This window comes from Bubalus bubalis, chromosome 3 (genome assembly GCF_019923935.1).
Source record: "Bubalus bubalis isolate 160015118507 breed Murrah chromosome 3, NDDB_SH_1, whole genome shotgun sequence".
In the NCBI taxonomy this organism is placed as follows: Eukaryota; Metazoa; Chordata; class Mammalia; order Artiodactyla; family Bovidae; genus Bubalus; species Bubalus bubalis.
In genome coordinates, this window is record NC_059159.1 from 86472717 (window position 1) to 86496521 (window position 23805).

Below are 23805 nucleotides of genomic sequence, written 5' to 3' on the forward strand. Positions count from 1 at the left end.
TCCCCGCCCTCCTCCCCACCCCCCAGCAGGAACCTGTTACTTTAAGCGAGGCGTTCCAGTGTGGCCGTGCTGGCAGCCCGGGTTTCGGGAGGTGGCCGGTGATTGGCTCTTTCGAGCTCCCCCTGGCTCGCTCGCTCGGCCTCCCCGCGCGCTCCGCCCCGCCCGCGCGCCCTCCCTCCGCCCCGTGAGGCTCGGAGCCCCGGTGTCAGGCGCCACGGCGCATGCTCCGGAATCTCATCCTCTGGCCCTGGAGCTGCTGCTGCTGCTGCTGCTTTTGCTTTTGGGGCTGAGTTTAATAAGCGAGCGAGCGAGCGAGCAAGCGATCGCGGGGGGAAAAAGGCAGAGAATGTCCGCCATCTACCCTCCGCTCCTGGGCGCGCTCTCATTCATAGCAGCCTCTTCATGAATTACAGCTGAGGGGGGCGGGGGAGGGGGGGTACCACACAACACCCCAGCAAACCTCCGGGCCCCCAGGCATGGCTAGCTCGGTAAGTACCTGCAAAAATAATAATAAAAGACCCCCCCCCCACCCCGCCCCCGTGCCTTTCCTCCCTCGCCCTGCGCCGCCACCGCAGCCCAGACAGCGCCAGCGCTCAGCGGTTCCAATTAGAGAAAGGTTGGTACGGCTTGCAGGGAGCTGCTGCCTCTCCCTCAGTCTCCGTTCCCCTCCCTCTCACCCCCCTCCCCGGCGCGCGCGCACACACACACACTCACACACTAACACACACTAGCCCCTCCACCCCCCGCGCCTCCCTCCCTCCTCGCCTCTTTGCAATCGCAAGAAGCGCACTCTCGCTCACACGCGCGCACTCACACACACACACACACACACACGGTGGAAGGAGGCGAATAATAACTCAGCCATATTTCAGCCGCCGCCGCCGCCGGGAGCCGCGGGCACAGTCGGGGGACGCGGCGAGCAGCCTCGCTGGCCGCTACGATGGTGCGTTCTCCGCGGCGCGCGAGTGTGAGCCGGAGTGAGCGGGCTGACAGCAGCGGGGCCGCACGCAACTTTGCCCCCGCGCCGGGCTGTGCGCAGTCGGGGCTCCGCGGCTGTCCGCCCGCCGCCCTGCCTTTCTGAATTTCATTTTTTGGGGGAGGTGGGAGGTACTTTGGGGCCACTTTGGTTCTTGGAAGTGTGTTGCGGGGGCTTTCTTAGGCTGGTCTCGCCGATCGCGTGGGGCTTTTCGATGGGGGTGCGGGGTGCATTAAGTTATGGACGCCTCGGCGTGTTTTCCTGCGGGCGTGTGTGCGTGTGTGTGTGACGACGTCTCATTTTTGTTGTGCACAAACCCCGTGGTAAGAACACGGGAGTTTGTGCCCATCGGCAGAGGCAGCTTGTAGTTTCCATTCCGCCTGGCACAGCGCTCCACACGCACGCACACACACACGTACACAAAGACTTCCTCGGCGTGTGTCTGTCGCCGCAGCACTTTCGGGGTGGGGGCTTGCGAGAACCCCCTTCGGGTGTCCTAGCTACCTCCCCTCCCACGGCGGGCAACCGCCCCGGCATCGCCTCCTAATTGTCTCTAATTTGTTTCCGATGCATTCGTTGTCGTGCTTGTAGTGGCTGAGTGTGCTGGCTTCTCTTAACCCTTCCCCCCGCCCCCCCGCCCCGACCACCGGACCCCCTTCCCTATCGGGGGTAACATTCCGTTACAATCCCGGCCTGTATGGATGCGGGCCCGGGGGTGCCGGGGGCCGGGCAGGCCGGATAGGCTGCATTTGGGGGTGTGGGGTGTGCGCGCCCACGCGCGTGAAACGTGGATGCAGAGGGCACTGCCGTTTCCTTTTATGTGCGTTTCAAGAAGGAGGAAAAAAAAATGTCAGGCGCAATGTTCAGTGTCGAACGGTCGCCTTCCTGTTGTTCACGGCTGTCTCTCCTCCCCCCTGCCCGCAGTGTGCCGTGCAGGTGAAGCTGGAGCTGGGGCACCGCGCCCAGGTGAGGAAAAAACCCACCGTGGAGGGCTTCACCCACGACTGGATGGTGTTCGTGCGCGGCCCGGAGCACAGTAACATACAGCACTTTGTGGAGAAAGTCGTCTTCCACTTGCACGAAAGCTTTCCTAGGCCAAAAAGAGGTAGGGCTCGAATACAAAAGGAGCTTGATAAAAAATGTCTTTGCTGGCGGTGGAAACAATCGCTTGGTCCGGGCGGTCCCCCTGCCCCTCTCCCCGCCCCCCGCGTCGCGCTCGCCGGCGTAGCTCGGGACCGGGGTGCGCGGCGCCGCGCTGGCCAGGTCCCCGCTCCCGCCCGCGCGCGCGCCACTTCGGCTCCTTGAAAGTCACCGCAGAGAAAGGACCGTCAGGTGTCGAGTGTTTATTCATCCCAAGCCAGCTCTCACCGGTCCTCTGGGGTTAGCCGCGGGTTCTGCGGGGAAACTGCAATTAGTTGCTGGGTTTGGAGGCGTGGGGAGTGGGGCTGGAGGGAATAAACAGCTTGCGCGTTTTTTTTTTTAAACCTAGGGAAATTGAGATTTACCTGTGTTGTTAGCAGAGGATGCATGGGATGTAGTTATTGTTCCGTCTTGAGAAGTCGCCTGTCTTTAGGATCCTCTCTGCCTTCCTGCTTGTGTGAGGCGTTAGGTGCCAGCTGTCATAGACTTTTCTTTTTTGTGGGTTATCCACCCCGACCTCCCACCGTCAGGATTTTATGTTCAGTTGGGAGTGGGGGGAGCAGGGCGCCTTAGCCCCCTGATGGCAGTTGATTGCTCATTCGATTTTGAGCCACGTTCATAAGTGTTTGCCCAATGTGATCTGCAGGGGAGAGGGTCCCTGCCAGAGGTCGAAGCTAAGTTTCAGAGGAATGGCGTTGTCTTGCCTTCTCCTTCAGTCTTCCCTCACCTTGGTTTTTAGCAGCCTTGGTGTCTGGTTTGCATAATTCTGCTCAGCCTCTGAGGTCTCAAAACATTTTCCATAAAGGACAGTTTTGGGAAAAAGAGGAACGGAGTGTTATTTTACGAGACATTTAAAGAGGGTTTGAGAAATCCCAATTTCTGGTCCCTTCAGCCTCTGGAAAGCTACTGACCTGTTGTTTTAGTTGGATTAGTGGAGGTAACAGTACAAATACAGTAAGGTGCTTTGTTTGTGATCAGGTTTATTTATCTAAGTGGACACAATGGTTAGCAGTTATCTTCCATTTGATCCGTAATCTTTATTGGCATCTAGAACTCCTGCAGTTTCTTAGCTTAACATCATAATAAATCCATTCTGCTTAGAGCTACGGTGGAAATTATTGAACATTCAAGGGCTTGAATAAAGAAAGGAGAAATGTGTGCCTTAGAGGTGGCAGAGGTTTGTGTTGACGCTTATTTTTGTTTCCAGAGCTCCTGTAATGGGTCTTAGGATTGTATGTTTTGCCTATAATGGTTTGTTTTACAGCTGCTCTTGAAAACTCCAACAGTTGAATTTGATGGGCTTTGCTGGTTGGTTAATAAATGAGTCCAGCTTCTTACAGAGGGGTAGGGATATGCATGGCCTATTGGAAATAACATTTAGATTTTGTTAGCACTTTGTATCAGAAGATAGCCAGAGATAGTATACTTAATTTTTCCTCTGAACTGTGATGAAGATGAGTATTGTCAAGTTTCTGTCCCTCTGTGAGGTTGGGTCTGATGTTTCTTGGGATCTTGTTTTTCGTTTTCCATCTGTCCATAGAGCCACAGCAGAGGAGTTTAAACAAAAGAAACCACCTTCTAAGATCCTTGCTTGGTACACACTGTTAGGACTACTTGACTGTCTGTTCACTTCCAGGTGAAACACCCTTAACAACAACAACAAAAAAGCAATATTTATTGTATTAGGAAAACTAAGCCAGTTGGCCGAAGATGTAGCTCTTAAGATAACTTTGTTTAGGCTGCTTAACAATCCACAAATTGGCGTTATGAAATTAGAGGTGATCAACCTCTCCACATTTCACCACTGTTTCTCTGCTTCAGTGGGTGTGTGTGGTGATGTCTCCTTTTATTTCCCATACTTAATGATTTTCTGTCCAGCCTGAGGGGACATGAGAGTGCTGCCTACACAGCCCACACCTGGGAGTTTTGTTGCTAGGTGTGGTAAGTGGTTTGATAACACCAAGGTCTTCTCAGACCTCTCTAGTGAGAGATGTATGCTTGTTGGTAGGGTTCTTCAATTTTTATTCTCAATTGTGGAGTTTCTTGATGTAGTCTATAAGCCATTGTTTCAAAATGTTTATTTTTGGATTTTTATTTGTATGTGTGCTTCCCATGATGTGACAAGTCCTGGGAAAAATGCCAGCTTACATAGCCCAGGAGAGACCTTGTCATACTGTAATTACACATGATTCAGATTGCAAGAGAAGGTTTCTCTGTTCATTGGGAATAGTTAGTTGTAAATTCAAGTAACACCAAACATGCCACTTAATCCTGGGGACTTATTTTTTGGCTTATGAGGTCTTTTGAAATGATAAGAATAAATCCAGAATAAGAATGCCAGGCATTTCTAAGTCTACTTCTGTACCTTTTAAAGTGTTATATATTTGATATTATAAATAAGGGGATTGAAAATGGAAGAAACTGCAAATGGCTTTGTGAGAAATCTGAGTTACAAGAAATGCATGCTGTAAACTGTAAATGGCTATTAATAATACCAGTTTCAGTCACTTCCAAAATGTATGGTAGTTGATAAACAGAAGTGGACTTAGATCTGAGGATGAACTGCTCAAGCCATTAAGATGGATGAGTTCTTAGTTTCATAAATCTTTGGTTTGGAAAAGCAAATTGATTTTCATGTTGATTTCCTTTATTCTATAGTAATATTATGAGAACTTATAGGGGAAAAAATTACAGTAAATTCAACTTGTTGCCCATTGAGGATTACGTATGCCATTTCAAAACTGAACTAATTGGACTTGAATTGATAAGATTTTACTCTGTCCTAAAGACAGTTTCATTTAAAACTACTAGCACAAAATCCTAGAAAGGAGATTTTGATGAAATAGTGCAGCCTGGAATATCCATTAGCCATTACAGAATAGGCATGTCAAACTATAATGCATTTTAAAACTATCTGCTTGCAAAAAAAGACTATATCTTATTTATTACTAGCACAGATTTATAATAGTCTGGTATGACTGAAATGAATAGTCACATTCAAAACATTTCATTTAAAATATTAATGTTTTCATTTTCAGTATCATGTGAATTTGAGTGAACTTTCTTTTCAATTACTGCCATCCTTACTATTGCAATCTGTTCCATTGACATTTACGATATGAAATCTGTTGCTTATTATTTTATGTAAGCTAATTTGGCCACTGGTATGATTTGATAGCTTATTATTTGCAGCCTTAGTCCTTTGAGTGGGCAGATAAAGCGCAGTAAATCTGTACTTGTAACTTTCCTTTAAGTGTTTGAGCCCGGTTTTACTGTGTAGTTCTGATTTGTGTTAGTCTTCCGAAATAGTTTGAATAACTTTTTATCAGGGTATCTAAAATTTAAGGGCTTACTAGTTGAAAATATTGTGTGCACCTGGTGCATTTTGTCTCCTGAGATATTTAAAAGGTTTATAGAAGAAAAAAAAAGGTGGGTGACTATACTGATACAGTCCGTGAGTGTTATGAGATTTGTGTAGAATTCTGTATGGAATTAAGATGACCAGTGAGAACAGTTTTACAGCTTGACATTTTGAAGCAACACAAAGTATAATTTACCAAAGCGCATTTAAAAAGCTGAATTGCTAGAGGAAATCTCGTGCTGTTAGTAAGAATGTAAATTGGGCACGGACATTTTGGAGGACATTTGGCAAAATCTATTAAGGTTTTAAATGTTTATGCACGTCGACCCAGCAATTTTACTTCTAGGAATTTTCCAACAGATATGGCTTCACAACTCCACAGAGTTACAGCATTTTTTTGGACTGTATTTGGATAGCAAACATTTGGAAGCAATCCATAGAAGGAACCTCAGTGGGGTACACTTAGATCTTGGTGATCTATTTAAAAAAGAGGGTAAATCTATTTGTAGATGCAGGAAGATCTTCAAGAGATGTTAGGTGAAATAAGGTAATCAATGTAATCCCATTTAAAAAATGTGCTTATACAGATAAAAAGTATATGTATGTATGTGGATAAAACAAATTCTGGATGAATGAACATCAAAGTCTTACTAATAGTTTTCTTAAGTGGATGCTATGGTATTGGTGGTGATGAGAGGTTTTTTTTTTTTTTTGGTAGTGTTTCATTTTTTTAAAGATAAATGTTAATTCTTTACATTTAAAGCCTTCAAATGAGCACTCATTACTTTTTAAGACAAAACAATGAGAGTAAATACTACTGCCTTTTGGACATGGATTACCATGTAGTTCTCTAAAAGTGCTCTTGAACTTTCTTGGGTAGATGTTGTTGACCAGTGATGAGGAGGAATTAGATTTATGAATTTTTATGTAAATTGTATGTATTAATATTGCCTGTATTTGAAATTAACCAGAAATGGTTTAAACAAATTACTTACTAATTTACGAATAACAATCATCAGCCCATTAGGTGAGTGTATAGATACTATTTTAATGAAAAATTATCTTCTAAAACAAAAAGAAAAGTGAGAGGAGTAGCATCATTTTATTTGTGTTTGTATGCAGTCTCTTAACTGTTTTGCTTGATAGAAGACAACCGAATCTGCTTATGTCTTCTGTACTTGGTCTGTTGTGTTACCACTCATCATATAGCCTTTGGAAAACTCTGCTGTACACTTATGAGAGAACAAGGGTGAAATGGCAAATGACGTCTTAGAGTTGTTATAAAAATAGTTTTAATTTTGCCAGTTCCTGGAAAAGGTTATGGGCATCCTGGGATCCGCAGACTTATACTCGGTGAACCTCTGATATAAAATAATCAAATACTACCTGACACAGATAAACAGCTCTGTTAAGATGTGGAAGGTGATTTTCTTTGTAACCACTATTATTGTTGCTAATAAAAATACTTATTTAGTGGAAAGAGAAAGGGTAAAATTTCCAAGGTATTTGCACGGTTAAATTCCAGTGTAACAATTATCTAACACATTTTTTTTTTTTTTTCTGAGAAGGAAAATCCAAACTTGGTTTTACTGGCTATATTTTATAGTTAACATTGCTGTCCGTTTTATGATGCAGAAGCCTTTTATATCTATTATTTTGGGTAACCCCCTGTAGAAGTACCTTTGGGAGGTAGACAGAGCTGGGAGATCAGTCAGTTTTATAATTTTTCTTTAAAGATTTTTTTTTGTTCCTTCTCTTGGCTCTTTGAAGTTTCCTTCTAATGGTCTTCCATGGACCAACCTGAGCCCTTTAGCTCTTTTCCTGATCAGCTAATACAGTGATACCCAGTACTTAACACAGCTTTTACAGTTCTAAGATGTGGAACTTTTTTGGTGTCTTTTTTTTTTTTTTTTTAAATCTCTTAGTGACTTAAGTCTTCAAAAGAGAACTTGGAAAAGTTTAGATACTTGGGAACAGGGGAAATGTTAAACACAATTATAGCAGTTATGTAATTAAGCAAGGACTCAATATATTACTGAACTTACTGGACTTTAATCTTTATTGGCCAGATTTCAGGATATTTTTGATCTCTAAAACAATGTTTCACACTGTCCCAATAGAAATAATACAGAATTCTGTAGTTTTTTTTCCCTCCGCTTTTGTGTTTTCACTTCTCAACGAAGCTACTAATATGTAGGAGAGATTCTCTTGTCTCAGTGATACAAATTTATATTCTTTTAAAACATTTTGTGTGTGTGGCCAGAATCTCTTTACTTCATTCTCTTCCTCATAACAGCTACTTTAATCCATTAATCTTGTTTTCTCTTATATTTTGTGGTTCTTATTATTTCGTAGTGCTATATTTGCTTTTGGGAATATGATTTGTCTGAAAAGAGTTTTTGGGGAAATAATTTCCCATAGATGATGTTACAGGTAATTGACAAGTTTTTGTTATGTTATCATAGAAAGTGTGATACCTTACATTACACAGTGAGACATTACATTGCACAATTTTACAGTTTAGCCTTCATGAAGAATGCATATATTAATTTTTATATACAAATTAAAATTATATTTTCTAACTTATACATATATGTTCACTGTAGAAAAATCAAACCATAGAAATATCAAGAAAGGAGTTACTTGAAAATTCTTCATAGATAACCATAATTAATATTTTGGTAGGCATCTTTTTATAATTATGTTTATATTTGTATACACACAAAAACTAACTTTAAATTATAATTTATTCAGCAAGTGGTTTTCGGAGCTCCTATCATGTGCCTAGAGTATTTCTAGAAGTTGGGGATAAAACACAGATGAGCATTCCTGCCCTCATGGTATGTGGTGGGATATCATTTTAAAGCTGAATTTGATGGTATCACATTAAATATAGATTTATTTATTTGAAAATTTATATTGTTCTCATTTCTAATTTGTTATAAATAGTGCTCTGATGAACATCCTTGACATTCATTTTTATGGTTTTTCCAATAATTTCCTTATGTATATAGATTTTACATTTTGACATTCATTATCAAACTTCCCTTCAAAAAGATTGTACCAGTTTATACTTCCTTAGGAGTTGGGAGACTGCCCATTTCCCCACATGGCTGCCAGTACTAGGGATTAAAAGGTTTTTTTTAATCTTTGCCAATCTGCTGCATGAACTGATACCTCATTTTTATTTGCATTTATTTGATTAGTAATGCCACATATCTTTGTGTATACATATTTACCATTTGCTGTTGGTGATAATGCTTGTTTTGAGCCCTTTTTGTATTCTCAAAAGAGGGAGGTATAGGAAAACACAAAGGAAAGAATAATATAATAAACATTCACATCCCTTTACCGAGAATGAACATATATTTACATTTTATCATACTTTTTTAACTTTTTATTTTATATTGGAGTATAGTTGATTAACAATGTTGTGAAAGTTTCCGGTATATAGCAAACTGATTCAGTTTTACATATACGTATATCTCTTCTTTACTGATTCTTTTCCCATTTAGGTCTTTATATAATGGTGAGTAGAGGTCTCTGTGCTATATAGTAGGTCCTTTTTGGCTCATTTTTTCTTATTTGATTCCTTGTTTGATTTGAGGGAATTAAGTATTATAGATATGGCTCAAGTTTTTAAATGATTCCCAATCTTTTCTTCCAAGTCTTCAATCTCTTCCCCATCTATTTATGTACATTTGCACATTTATACTGCTACAGGTGATAGTATATTGTGTCTTAAAATCTTCATGAAGTGTATCATAACGGGTGAATCATTTTTTTCAATTGAGATATAATTCATACACCAAAAAATTCACCTTTTTAAAGTGGAAAATTTAGTGTTTTTAGTATATTCATAAGATTGTGCAAAAACTATTCAATTCAATGAGTAAATCATTTTGTGTCTTGCTCCCCCCACCTCTCTTGGCCTCAGTACATCTTGAACCTTTCTCCATTTTATCTTTAGAGACCCAATTCATTCCCTTTAATTTTTTCTGCTTAGTATTTTGTTTAGGAATATGTTCTCTATTAACTTTTCTGTTCTATTAAGCAATATATGGGTCATTTTCTGTTCTGGGCAGTGAATATCTTTGTACTTGTTACCTTGTGCAAATGAGCAAGATTTTGGATATAGGTCTAGGATACCAGCTGTGTGTGTTTCCATTTGCAATAGACATTGTCAAATTGCTCCACAAAGTAGTTGTGACAGTTTATATTCTGTCAGGGAATGAGTATCATTTTCTCTACATCTTTGCCAACATTGAATATTTTAAAATTTCTCATTTTTGTTATTAGTTGCAGTAGTGTCTTTTTGTTTTCAGTTGCATTTCTGTTTCCTAATGGGGTTAAGCATTTTCTATATGTTTACTGACCATTTACATTCCCTCTTTAGAAACAGAAGGAGATTGCCTATATTGATTTCTTTTTCTATCCTCTGTCTTAAAAAAAAAAAAGATTTTCCTTATCTGTGGGATGTTAATTCTTTGTTATTTGTGTGGAAAACATCTTGTCCCATTTTTGTTTCTGTTTCTTGGTAGCCTAATGTATGGTATCTTTTTGTCATACATAAGTTTTTAATTTTGTCAAATTGATTTGTTTTATTTTGTTTTCCTGTCTGGTTTTGGGGTTTTGTGGAAGAATATAATTTGTGGGCATGGTAATGTGCTTAACCAACAGGCTTTGTGTGTGCAGGACGCAGTGAAAGGACTGGGGGAGATGGAAATAACAGAAAGAGGCGGTCCCTGCCTTCAGTGTGCTTGTGTCTTTTAGAGTTGGCAAGGACTCTTGAGAGTCTTCATGTTTGTTTACCCTCTCATTTTACTTTTAATCAGAAGCCTAGAAATGTGAAGTGATCTTGCATGTAGACACAATGAGTCACAAGTGTGCTGGTGCAAAGATAACTACTAATAAACGGTGGTAAATGTTTACTTTTAAAACACTGAGTAATTATTCACTTATATTAGCAGACAAATGTTCAGCCATAACTGCTTTTGTAGACATGATCTAGGACTTAATTAAGTGGTGGTAAACATGGTAGATGCCTTTTAAAATGAGGAGGTTCTCCATAGCCACTTTTGGGTAAAATCAAATTCATTTTATGGATTAATTTAAGGTTTTCCTTTGAAATTAAATCATTAGGAGAAATTGCTTCTGAATGGTAAGTATTCCCTGATATTTTCCACCCCCACCACCTCCATGGTAAGATTCCATCTCCTTGAAGGATATAGAACATTGTTTTAAGAAATAAAACCTAATCCTTTTAACTTAAGTGTGTTAAGTTTGTAGTGATCAAGGCCCAGAGAGTCTAGCATCTGGGTGTGATTTAGTTGGTATGTCAGTAGTTAACAGTTACCTTTTTTGGATAAAATCAATGCATCGTTTTTTATGAAAGAAAATTATGGCTTATACTGAGCTTAATTCTGAGGTCCATTTATTTGAAATAATGTTCATAGGTGATTATAAAGATGATCAGTTGAATTTAATTAGTTATGACCCATGTTAGAAGATTGATATTTTCAGAGCAAATACATTTTAATATATTTAATTTTGCCAAATATCAATGTTTTTCTTTGTTCCTTTCCAGCAGAAATCATTAGTTATTTTCCCATCAATACTAAGCCAAATGCTATGTATAAGTATTGATTTTTAAGGGCAAAATATACATGAACAATTTCCTAAAATATTAATACAATAATAGTGGCCTAGACAGTGGAGAGATTTACTTTCTTCTACTGTTTCTAGATATAAATTTAATCTGCATGATGCCTTTAATTTTTGCGGATAGGTTTTGTAGCCTTCTTCCCTTCCTCCCCAGGGTAGTATTGGGGAAGATTAAGATCAGATGATTCCATGTGTCTATTTATTTTGATAAGCATTTATAACATTTGGAATGTTTAAAAACAAAGTTCATTTACATAGAACCATGAAAAAACAAACGAAGGTTCATTGTAGACTTCGTGTCATCCATACCTTCTACCCGAAGTACTCCATTGATATGAGCTGGTGAATAATGAAAGCTTCCTTTGTGTTGAAGAAATATTCTTCTATTTTACGAAATGTTTTTCTTCATTTCGGTTCTTTCCTTGTTCCTATAATATAAGCAGCTGTTTTGTACTGACTTTTATGGAAAAACAGAGTTCAGGCCATTGGGATTTGGTTGCTCTTATTAATAGTGGGATATGTGTGTGTGTGGTGCTCGGTTGTGCCTGACTTTTCGCGACCCCATGGACTGTACCCTGCCAGGCTTCTCTGTCTATGGAATTTTCCAGGCAAGAACACTGAAGTGGGTTGTCATTTCCTGCTGCAGGGGATCTTCCCAACCTAGGGATTGAAACCGTATCTCCTGTGTCTCCTGCGTTGGCAGGCAGATTATTTGCCACTGAGCCACCTGGGAAGCCCTTTGGTAGGATAAGTTATGTAAAATGTTGACATAGCTCCAGATTGTCTAATCAGAGATGCTCATTTTATAACTTTTCCTACTTATGCCCAGAAGTAGTACAGGGAAGTGGGGAGCTACCTTCTTCACCACAGGGAACACAAAGCATGCATTACATGTTTCAGCTAGTCCCATGCTCATTTCTCTTTGTGTATGTATCTGTTGTTTCTTTTGTGCTGCCTTAGAGTTACCCATCCAAGGAGCTGGGACCAATATTATCACTATGGGTAGTACTCATACCTTTAATCAATGTAGTCTAGACACGGGCAACAGTATAATATCAAAGCGGTTATCGGAAGTCAGAAAGAGTTAGAATCCTGATTAAGCGTCCCCTCCTCTAAGTGGTAAATTATTACTCAGTCTTCTGAAACTTATTTCCTCTGTACCTCTAATAACTGACTTCATGTAAACAGAACCACCACTTGAATTTAGCAAAAAACATTGTGTTGGCCCAGAATCACATTTTCTAGAATTGTTTTAGCATAGTAGTTATAGGCAAAAGTGAATTTTTCTCCTTTTCTTTCTTTTCTTTCTTACCTACTTCAAGTGCTTTTTTAAAAACAAATTTGAGCAACTTGGCCAGGTCCGTCTTTTTTTTTATTACTTAATCCGTGAAATAGAACTAGCCTTTTAGCTTAAAAATAGGAGTCAGATGTATTCCAGTAACTGGTAGGAGCGGTATTTAGCAATGCAGCAGAAAAGACTCTGGCCGGGGGAAGTAAAAGGGATGTGTTTGGACTGAGAAAACTCTGTGGGCTTTTCCAGCTCTAAAATATTATTTTTCCTTGGTTTTTAAAAAAGGATACATTCTGAGTGTGTCAATGATTTACCTTGTTTTTTTATAATGATGAGATACCTACCACTTATTACATTTCAGGTGTATATTGGTTACCATGCTAGACAATAGACATGTGTTGATGTGTTTAATTTCTCACTTTTTATGAGTGTAGCAGTTTGGAGAATGACTAAAAAGAAAAAAAAGACCAAATGTTGACATGAACTTCAGTATATTGGAATATTACACTACTTAAATGGTGTGTGAACAGTGGAATTGGTAAAAGACTTGTTGAATATCAGGGAAGTAGATGATAATGTGGATAATTCACCAAGTAGGTGGTTAAGTTTTGGTTATGAAAAGCTACTTTCTGACTATATTGGTGCCATTTATACCTACTTTCAACTACTACTTGTAGGTTGGAGCAGTTCAGGAACTCATGAGACTGTTTATTTGAAACTTCTCCCTCTAATATGGCTCTTGACCAGGTCATTAGATCCTCGGGTTTTTTCATGAAAGCTGACTGATAATTTAAAAAAAATTTTTCATATAACATAAGCCAGACCTTGAAATTTTGTCACTTGTTTTGCTTTTTGAAGGTATCATGTTTCAGGTAACTATTTATATATCTATTATCAATAGAGTAATAAGGGGGGGCTTGGACTTACATTATCAGGTGAACAGGTTAGAAGAAAGTATGTCAGATCTTTGATCACTCAACATATTTGCAGGAGTTTTCTGTTTAATAATGCAGATGCTTAATTGAAGTTGCCTTGAAAAGCAAGTACCCTTTCAGTCTTCACTTGCAACATGCTGCATAACTTTTAGGTTAAAGAAAAATAGTTCTAGTTATCACTCCAGCTGGTTAATGGGAATTGTTGAGTGACCAACTAGAGCCAAGAATTTAATTATACAAAATACACAAATGCAGATATTTTAAAGAGAGTAGCAAATGAATGAGAATTTTCTTACTTGTAAAGGCTACACAGTAGCTTGTAGTTAATGCTACTTGGTTTAGTATCTTTCTGTGGAGTCTTTTTTTTTTTTTTTTGGATTTATCATGATCATTGATTTTAGTATGATTTAGTTCATTTTTCTTTATGAACTAAAAATTTCTGGCGAATGGCCAGAATTGTTCATCTTTATCCACATTTGGAGAATTGTATGACAGATAAAAATACATCAGTGAAAAGATGGGAAGAAAATAACTTCACACAGTGTTAATGAAAGTTATCTCTGAGAGGTGGGATATCAGGAAATTCTTGTCACCAGTAAAAAGTTGTTGGATTTTTCAAGCTTTCTTGAATGATACATACTACTTATGTGAAAGTTAAACTAGATACTTAAATGTATATAAGGCTATGTTTAAAATAAGCTTTTTAGTTTTTTTAAAAAGTAATCTCACTTGAAGAATTAACAGAAATGTCTTCCCCAAGAAATTTAACCACCTTGTCATTCTGAGTGTTTTCTTTTAATATTACTATGAATATATGTATAAATGTTTCATAAGTTGATTGTAACCTTTAAAGAGACACATGTAAATCATATTCTTACCTTTCTTAACAATTAATTGTGTTAAGGTGTAAAACTAATCAGATTAACTTGATATGTAAGTACTTGATATATTTATAAATTTTTCTTTGTAACAGAAAGACAACTGTGTTTATTATTTCAGTAGAACATACACTTTTGGAGTACTTAGGAATGTTTTGAGAAGTTTGACCTTTTTTAACCTGTAGAATTTTGATAAATATAACTTTGTTGATTAATATGTTTATCTTGATGCATACTGGTAGAAAAATTTTCAGAGCCTACATCTGACTTAAAAATTGTCTGCAAATGAAAGGACTGTCATTATGCTTAGATATATGGTGGTGTGTTAGGAACAAATAGGATCTATAGTTGGAAATTCTTGTTTGTGAGTCCCTCGGAGGAGGGCATGGCAACCCACTCTAGTATCCATGCCTGGAGAATCCCATGGACAGAGAGTCTGGCAGGCTACAGTTCATAGGGTCACACAGAGTTGGACACGACGAAGTAACTTAGCATGCATGCATGTATATAATTTGGAAGTTAAACATTAAATTATGAGAAATAAAAGGTACAAAAACAACTGCCAAAACCAAGGCAAAAGTAATGTTTGGGGCAGGGAAGTAAGTAGTCCTTTTTGGATGGAGAATTGATGCATAATTGCATAAACACAAACAGTATTTAGCATTAAAAGGTGTTTCAATACTGTTCAATATATAGGCTTTAAAAATAACTAGAAGTTAAAAGAAAATAAAATGTAATTTCATGTTTTATAGATAATGCAGATAGATTGATATAAATATTCCTAAATAAAACAATTTCTGCAGAATGAGGGAGTTGATTTTAGTTGTCTTAAAAGATTTCTTAGCAGTCTTGGTTTATCTGATTAAGTCCACAATATTATGATTAATGGGAAAACATCTCTGCCTTTTTAACATTAAAAAATTACTATTACAAGTATATTATACTCAAATGCATAGCAAAACTGTATGTCAAATAAAAACAAAACTGTTTTCCCTTTAGTGTTAGATGCATTTATAAAAATCATAAATTATATTCAGTAGGTAGCCAGATTAATTCTACCTGAGAATGTAAAATATAAAAATTGATGTTGGTGATTTTGAGCGTTTCTTTATTAGCTCCTTGAATAAGATTGCCACTTTAAGTTCTATTGGGTAGCATTTGGAATAACAGTATATTTCACAGAGCTTTAATTTAGTTCTGCTGATAAATTTTTATTTTAACTATTTCTGGTCTTTTTGAGAGAATCCTAAATGGGATTCAGAGTGGCCTGGATTCCTTTCGTCAAGATTAAGGTGTGTATGAGAATGAGGAAAATCCACTCTTTGGCACCTTGATTACAACGCACCATGTTTGCTTCCTATTGTTCTAATTAAATTAATTTATATAGGAGAGAATAAGAGAGAGAAAATGCTGTCTGAGTGAAAAAAAAATTAATTTATATAGATGTCTTAATTGCAGATATAGAAAATAAAGTGCCTGTTTTGAAAACTTTGAAAGACCACTTAGGGGACCAGACTGAAGACTTGAAAGTTTCAACAGTACGAAGACTTGGTTTGAATATTGCAGATTGTAAGAAGAGCTTCCCAATTTGGCATAAATTAAATAAATATACTCATAGAATTTTATTATAGGACAGACAAAGCTGTGATCTACCAAGAAAATGTGTGACTGGCTCTTATTTGGAGCATATAGAGTGGGAGCAGGTTTTGCAGTGAAAGGGAGACTAAAGGACAAGGTGTTCTCTACTTGTAAAGACCTCAGAGTTTTCTTTATGTTATTGTAGAAAGACATTATTTTTGCTTTGGCGTGCTTAAAACTAAAGGGCAAATGATCCAAAAGAATAATCTTGAAATTCAATAGCAAGAAAACTACTTGACATTGTGGGCCGGAGGCCAGCAAACGTGTTGCTTTCATTGAATGCGTGGGAAATGGGGCAGGCCTGGAATTTAAAGAGACAGGGTGCAGTACCCTAGAAAAGAAAAGCCCTCCTGTATGATTTGCTTACTTGGAGGAAAAAAATAGACTTAAAGTTTCCTTTAAAGGATCTTTATTGGATCAACTCTTTAAGGCATTGAAAGACACTGAGTGAATTTTTCCTAATGCCACCTCCATCTCCCTAGTCATCTTCTCTTGTCTGAAATTGGTGCAGAGTAAAACTGTTTGTAACAGAGGAGAAGCTGCTTTTCAAATAAAAGTACTTTGTAGCCTGTTCAGATGGAGTATAATGTAATTCTCTGAAATTGAGCACTTATTACTTTGTTTACCTAGTTATTTAAAAAGAGGGGCGTGGGATAAGGAAGGGGGATGCCATAGGAACCTCTGCTTTAGAAATTGCTGTTTTTTTCTGTGTCTGAGTTTTTCTCCCCCATCCACTCATGAATCCCCCTTCTCCCCCTCCCCCACCTCCCACAATCCCTCAATAAAATAGTATTTAAAAGACTTGAATAACTAGTCCTATGTACCCGCTTCTTGCTGGAGGCAATAATGTCGTACTATTTTCAATGGGTGGTCTTGAATCTCCATGGGAGATTTTTACAGGCAGTGGGCTCCAAGACCCACTAAATGTATTATATTGAACATAACTAGTTAAATTCCCAAGCCATACAGAATATACAGAGGTAGTTTTACACTATTGAAGTCCCATCGTTAATTACTGGCAAACCAATTTATTTGAATTTTATCGGAAGAATTTATGGCATAAATCCCTAAAAATGACACATATTAACTCAGTATTTGAGTTCTACTTTTTAAAACAAGTAAGACATTTGTATATATGTCAATTCAGTAATACTCATTTGTGTGTATATTTTAGTTCATAGGTGTCTGTTTGTTTGTTTTAATTCTCCTCCTTTAGGAAACCAACACCTATGGTCATTTCCAAATGTTTATTAATTGAAGCTTTATTTCTCCTTATGGGGATAGTGTAAAATGATAGGATCTGTTATAATCAGAAAGGATATCAGGTATTATTATAAGCATTACCTCTTAGCTGTGGCAAGTAGCATAAATGTATTCTACCCTGAAATTTATAACCAAAATTGCTTTGGGCCAAACCTTTGTAGAAACACACAGGATTGGAATGATACATTAAATACTGGATTAAAATTGCTTTTTAGAAAACAAACAATTCTTTTTACTTAAACGTCAATAAAACAATACATGTACTTATGCTCTGTAAATATGGAAATGGGGAATGTTGTACTCATGCCTATGCCTACATAATTTAGTTTAAAATTACTTTGGAATATCTAGTGTAAGTTTGTCATTAGTGATAACATAACTTTATCGGGTTATTGATTTGATTACTTTGTTTTCCTTATTCACATTCTTCACAAAATTAATTTATGGAGAATATTGAATTTCTATTTAAAATAAATATAAGTCCTGATTAGTTCGAAGTCTGACCTACCTATTTTCCATAGGCTGAATAGAGAATTTCGGAGTAGGCATCTCAGATATATTGATAAATAAATGAATGATGATATATGATGAGAGAGCATTTTTGTTTGTTTTAAACAATGTCAGTAGTTTTAGGTGGAAAATTGTAATTTTTAAAGAATTTGTTTCTTTTACAAAAATTGGTGTACACTTGCTTCAGGTCATATGAAAATGGTATGAATTCTGTAGTTTTCTTCACTGATAGACTCAAAGCTCTGTGGCTCAACAGCTTACACCAATGACTAAATGTTTGCCTTTTCTTTTTTAGCTCAGTACTAGTCCTTGAATAGCTAAAAAGTTTTCCAGTAGTTTTTACAAGTGGGTTTAAAGAAGTGATAGTCATCTGAAGTTTATCTTGTGTAGCCAGTATTTAAATGTTATTAAGGTTGACTACACACAAAAAAGAAACAGGTCTTCTGGCTATATATGTGAATAAAAGTTAAAGGTTGGTGAAAATTAGCTTGTCAAGTAAAATTACTGACTGAGGAATAATTTTGTTTTCATTATCCAGTCCCCTGGCTGAAAATGAAATAGAAACGATCTGGTTACTAAAGACCAGCGCTGTATTGGATCACTTCCTTGAGCTTTTGCTATGATCGTTAAAGGCAAAGTTAGACAGCTGCTGTAGATTTTGCCTGTGGTCTCACAAAAGAAATTGTTTAACCCTGTTAGTTTCAGACACTATCATTTCTACTTTGCAGATAGGTTTACTTTCTTCAGTATGAGTGATATACTTGTTGTTGTAGATATGAATCTCTGTGATTATGATTTGAATGTCTAATTTATGGGAAGGCAGTATAGCAGAAAATGAGTAATTTTAGCACTCTACTACAGTAGTTTCATGTCTTGAATATGACTGAGCTCAACATTTTTGCTTATATTCAGACAGATTAAAAACTTCAGCTTTTACCTTTCAAAGTTAGACTTTGCATTTGTATCTGAAGACCTTTAGGGAATTCTAAAAATTGTGAAAGTTGAGTGTGACTTATAATCTATTATAATTGGATATTTAAATATCCTTTTTGGGGCCTGAAATTCAGAGGAAATACTAAGTCCTCGACTTTAATATCTTGTTTTGGATAAGTGTAAAATTAGAACAATGCCATCTACTCCTGAAATTGATGTCATAATGTTGAAAATACCAATGATGTTGGGTTCCTTTTGTATAATGTGTTTGCATTATTGCTAGAGGTTTAAAGGGCAGGGAAATACTTTATTGTTCAGGCTAAAGAGGGCAAGATTTGGAAACCTACCGCTATGTGATTAAATCAGTGTGTTTGCCCTGAGGCTTGAGCCATTCAATCTGAATTCATAGTATAAAATTTTGGATTTCTTTTCTGTTTGAAAAATAATACTTCTTGAAAATGTTAAGACTGCTCTTGCTTGCTCACATGAAAACTATTGAGGCAAGTGATCAGGGTTAAGAATTTCTTGCAATTAAGACTGCAGGTACATTTCAATGTTTTAAAGAGAAAGTTCACAGCCATTTTACATAAAATTTTACTGGGCTTTTCATTAATCTAAAATAACTGGTCTATAAGTACTTTATCAGTGAAAACTGCTCAGCATGTAAAACGAGGAGTAGAAGAGCACAAAGGCTTCCTGCAAATTAAGGGCACAATGAGTACTAACGGACTTTCCAGCCATCTCCAGCTGTGAGATTATTATAGTTTTTGCAAACCCTTTTCTCTCAAAACTAAATCAAGAATGGTAGAGACCTGATAAAAAAGAAGTGTAGAAAAGCCTAACTAATCCTTAGATGAGTTACTTCAAACGTGCCAAAATAGAATAAAATCAGTTAATAGCATGGATTAAAGGTTACTTTTAATGCATTTTTATCATTCATGTTGAGAATTTTGTTGTATGTTAATGCATTTGGCCTAGGTTAAAAAAAAATCCAGAAGGGAAAAAATATAATTAAATGTGAGAGATTACATAATCATATTGTTATGAGGAAATTTAGTACCCATGTTAGGTGCCAGATTTGACCTATGAGATAAAAGCTATGTACTTGAGATCAGAGCTGTAAACAGGTGGCTCTAATTTTGAGTGGTAAGTTTTCCAGTTATAATGAGGAAGGCTCATCTATGTACTACTAAGAGTTGATTTATTATGTAGATTTAAAAAACAACATGGCTTTCTGTCTTTGGAAAAATATCTACAAGTGGTTCCCTGGATAAGGTCATGGAAGGGTGCTGAAATCCAATCTGGATTAATATTTTAAAAGTGTTTGATTTTTTTCAGGTAGAGAAGAGAAGAGAAATAAGAGGCAGGTTTGAGGTGCAAAGGTAGTTCTTACTATTTATGCAGTGTCTGAAATGATCTCTTTTCATACGACAAGGATACTATCGTTTATACTTCTGATTCAGAATCACGTTTGTCAGCTACTTAATCTGTGAAATACTTTTTCCACCTAACTGGCATATGATAGAGCTGCCAAAAATATTGGGTTAAGGGAAAACTGATTTGGCATGCTGCTGTTGGTAGGAAGAATTTTAAAAAAAAGTGATGTCTTTTTGGGTGCATATTATATAGGTATAGATATAAGTATGTATGTATGTGTGTTTCTGTCAACCTTGATAAAGTTTTATTATATGAACCTGGGTAGTGGGAGATTTTATATCATATTTGTCACTCCTCTAAGATGCCCAATTAGAAGTTTCTCTAATGGAACTTAGCATTTATTTCCTTGTAATAGACATGTATATTGATTTTGCTGTGGCTTAATAGGAAATAGGCTGACTGGCACTCTGAGCACATGTGTGTGTTATGTATATTAGGTATTTGTATGTGCCATCCCATTTAATTACAAGTAGTGATTTTTCATAAGTCATGTGGTAATAAAGTCCTATTAATAGTCAAAACGTACAATCACCCATAAATTTCCTCTACTTGATATTCTGATCAGATTTAACCTTATACAAAGAACTCCTAGCTTGAATGCATTTTGCAACATTGCACAAATTCTGTGATATACAGTTATTTATGTGCTTAAGAAGCTGAACTTTCGTTCAAGCCCAGTCTGTTCCCATGGGATATGTTATTTTAGTGAATCAGAAAATTTCTTTGAGAGCAAAGTAATTCTTAATTTTTGGTGGCTTGAAAATGGGGATATGCCCCTATGTATGAGGGGAAAAAAGTCTAGTTGGCTCCCATCGCTGAAAAATAATTCAGAGTACTTGGCCATCTTACATTCCTTTGTGGGGAAGAAACCACACCACAATGCTGCTGAATTATTTTACTTCTGTAGTTATGTCTTTGTGTGTTTATAGGAGTGGGAACATTTTATCTTCTGTGTTTCTGTTGAGGTTGTTTCTCTGCAGTGCCCCAAGAAAAGTCCTGGAGACTAGCTTTGAAGCCCTGTGGACAAGCTGGATATCAAAGAGCCAGAGGAATTCGGCAGTAATTGTTTTATGGCTGGCCAGAAATCAGACCTATTTGTATAGGTAGCACACAAAATAGCTGTGATTTGACAATTTGGTGCTATTTATACCTGCCATAAAAAGAGAAAAGAAAAAGTTAAAGGGGTATTTTGGAAACAGGAACTAAGCTGTAAATGCAAATTGCTTCACCGTTTTCTCAAAGGAACAAAAAAGGAAAGGGTTTAGGAAGTTTTTATTGAAGCTACGTTATTGAGGAACTGTCTGCTTTTAGGACGTTTAATATTGTACTCACACTGAAACTATACTTCTTTCTGTTGGCAGTTTTTTTTTTTTTTCACCCCATTCCCATCTGATTAAAATTATTTTTGTGGAGCAAAAGAAACTCTGGAGGAGGGACAGTGAAAATCTCAGAGCTTTCCATTCTCTCTTAACAGACCTTTAATATTTCATTTTACTGTTGTTATTTAGCTCGGGATAAGAGCCATTTGCTGCTGCTACAGTGAATTTTTTCTTTCCAAATAAAATTATATTTTCAACAAGCAGTCATAGGTTGTTTACTGTAGTAGTGGGTGAGGATTTGCCAGGTAAATTTTCCTGGCTTTTAGGAAACATGCAGGAGAACTTTTGAATGACTGTTCTTAATCTGTCAGCTCATAGAGGTCTTTTGAATACACTGGGACTCTCACCTCGAGGATATTCCAAGCTCAAGGTGGGCAGTGTATCATGATGTGACTGTAAGTCAGTGAGCAACCCAAAGTGAAGTTTGTTTTACCAGAATGTCATTCAGACCTTTTGAGCTTGTCAAATGCTTCACTGTTTTGCCTTGAAACCCCCCAGTCCCGAGAGCAGTCTGAGTCTGGGGGCAACTGTGCAGAGAAAAAGCAAACATGTCTGTGATTGACTACAGTTTTTTTTTTTTTTAAAGAAACCCTAGAAATGTCTTAGGGACCCGTGGGGCTTTGTTACAGTTTAAAACCATTTTACCACTGGAGGCATTTAGGGCTGTCAAATTGAGAATGTATTAATTTGCTTTTAATTTTTTTCATCGGATCCTGATCCTCCAATAATAAGGAGAATGGTCTTTGTCAAGTGTACCTTAATTTCTGGGGGGAGGCCCTGTAGTTTTGACTGGACAAAGAGAGTTCACGGAGGGTAGGGAAAAAGTGTGGGAACCCATAGAGATAAATCTGGTATTGGGACAGTCAGTTTTGTTTTTACTTGAATGAAGAGTTACAATTTTAGTAATCTGTGTGAAGGATCAGGAGCATCTGAATAAAGATTTAAAATGGGAATTTTCTAAAAGGTTTCTAAAATTAAGCTTTTCTAAAAACCTTAATTGGATTTCAAGATGGATTCCCTCTATGGGAAACCATAGGTGAAACCACTCTATAGAGAAGAAACAGTCTGGGTTGCTGGTACTCCTCAGGATATGAAAACTCAGGCAGGGAAAAATAAGGACGTAGTAGTTACAGATCACCTTTATGGGTTGAGGATGTACTGTGAGGTTAGGGCTGGCTAGTGAAGAGTTGTATTTCTAAAGTAGTCATCATTTATTCAGCCAACTCTGACTACCTACTATATGACAGGAACTTCTTCAAACATTGAAGATAACAATAGGAACTGAAGCAGTTCTCATCTACTCAGGGCACTTAGTCTGGCATCAGGCATGATCCGCCCCACCCCCTGCCTACCCCTGCCCCAAAAAAAGAATGCTTTTATGAAGTTACAAAAAGCAAAGCTGTGGAAACAAAATTTTGAGAGATTAGTTCTACTAATCAGAGATATCAGAATTTGAATTAAGCTAAAAAAATTGCAAATGAAAAGTCTAATAAAAATTACATGGATTAAAAAATTATCCAGTATCTCTCACATGATTGGTGTTTCTGTGTGATGTTTTCGGTTTCCTAACTCTGGGTTAGCATGGTAGAATATAGGGTTATATAGCTGAACAGGAGTAGGAAGGCAATTTATAGTTACTGAAGTTTTAATTCTGTACCTGTTATTCACATTTTACAGGTGTAGATCCAAGACAATATTAATAAGCTGTCCAAGGTCTGTATGGCTTGAATACAGTGTGACATATGGCCTGTTGGCTGGGAATAGTCCCAGTTTTTGCCTGTTGTCATGTGTCACTCTCAGAACTGGGGCTTTTTCAATAATCTGTTGTTGTTAAGTGGCTCAGTCGTGGTCGACTCTTTGTGATCCCATGGACTGTAGCATTCCAGACTTCCCCATTCTTTGCTGTCTCCCAGAGTTTGCTCAAACTCATGTCCATTGTGTCGGTGATACAATCCAACCATCTCACCCTCTGTCATCCCATTGTCCTCCTGCCTTTAATCTTTCTCAGCATCAGGGTCTTTTCCGTCAGCTCTTCTCATGAGTTGGCCAAAGAATTAGAGCGCTTCAGCTTCAGCCTCAGTCCTTCCGATGAATATTCAGGGCTGATTTCCTTTAGGATTGACTGGTTTGGTCTCCTTACTATCCAAGGGACTCTCTAAAGTCTTCTCCAGCACCACAAGCATCAATTCTTCAGCACTCAGCCTTCTATATAGGCTGTATGATTACTCTGTTTTTGAGTGGCATTAAACTAAGATTTAAACTCCGAATCTCAGGCTCACCACTGTTATACCCTATTTCTTCTGTGGTTCTAGGTCATGACTCTAATTCCATGGTTGGTCTGATGAGAAGGATGCTGAGACATAGATCTGGCTCAGTGCAGTACTCAGTACTTGGTTGGCG

General features: G+C 37.7%; 1 protein-coding gene across 2 annotated transcripts in view; it reads left to right on the plus strand.

Moving 5' to 3' along the window:
* Positions 1-251: 251 nt before the first annotated feature.
* MLLT3 (MLLT3 super elongation complex subunit) overlaps positions 252-23805 on the plus strand; it is a 289539-nt gene continuing 265985 nt past the window's right edge. Inside the window, exons 1-2 of one of the 2 annotated variants that reach the window (XM_025281465.3) lie at positions 252-488; positions 1901-2081. In XM_025281465.3, coding sequence (XP_025137250.2) covers positions 477-488; positions 1901-2081 — 193 coding nt within the window. In that variant the 5' untranslated portion in view covers positions 252-476. Of the gene's footprint in view, positions 489-758; positions 944-1900; positions 2082-23805 lie in introns of those variants that run through there. The other variant, XM_025281466.3, reaches the window with a different exon arrangement.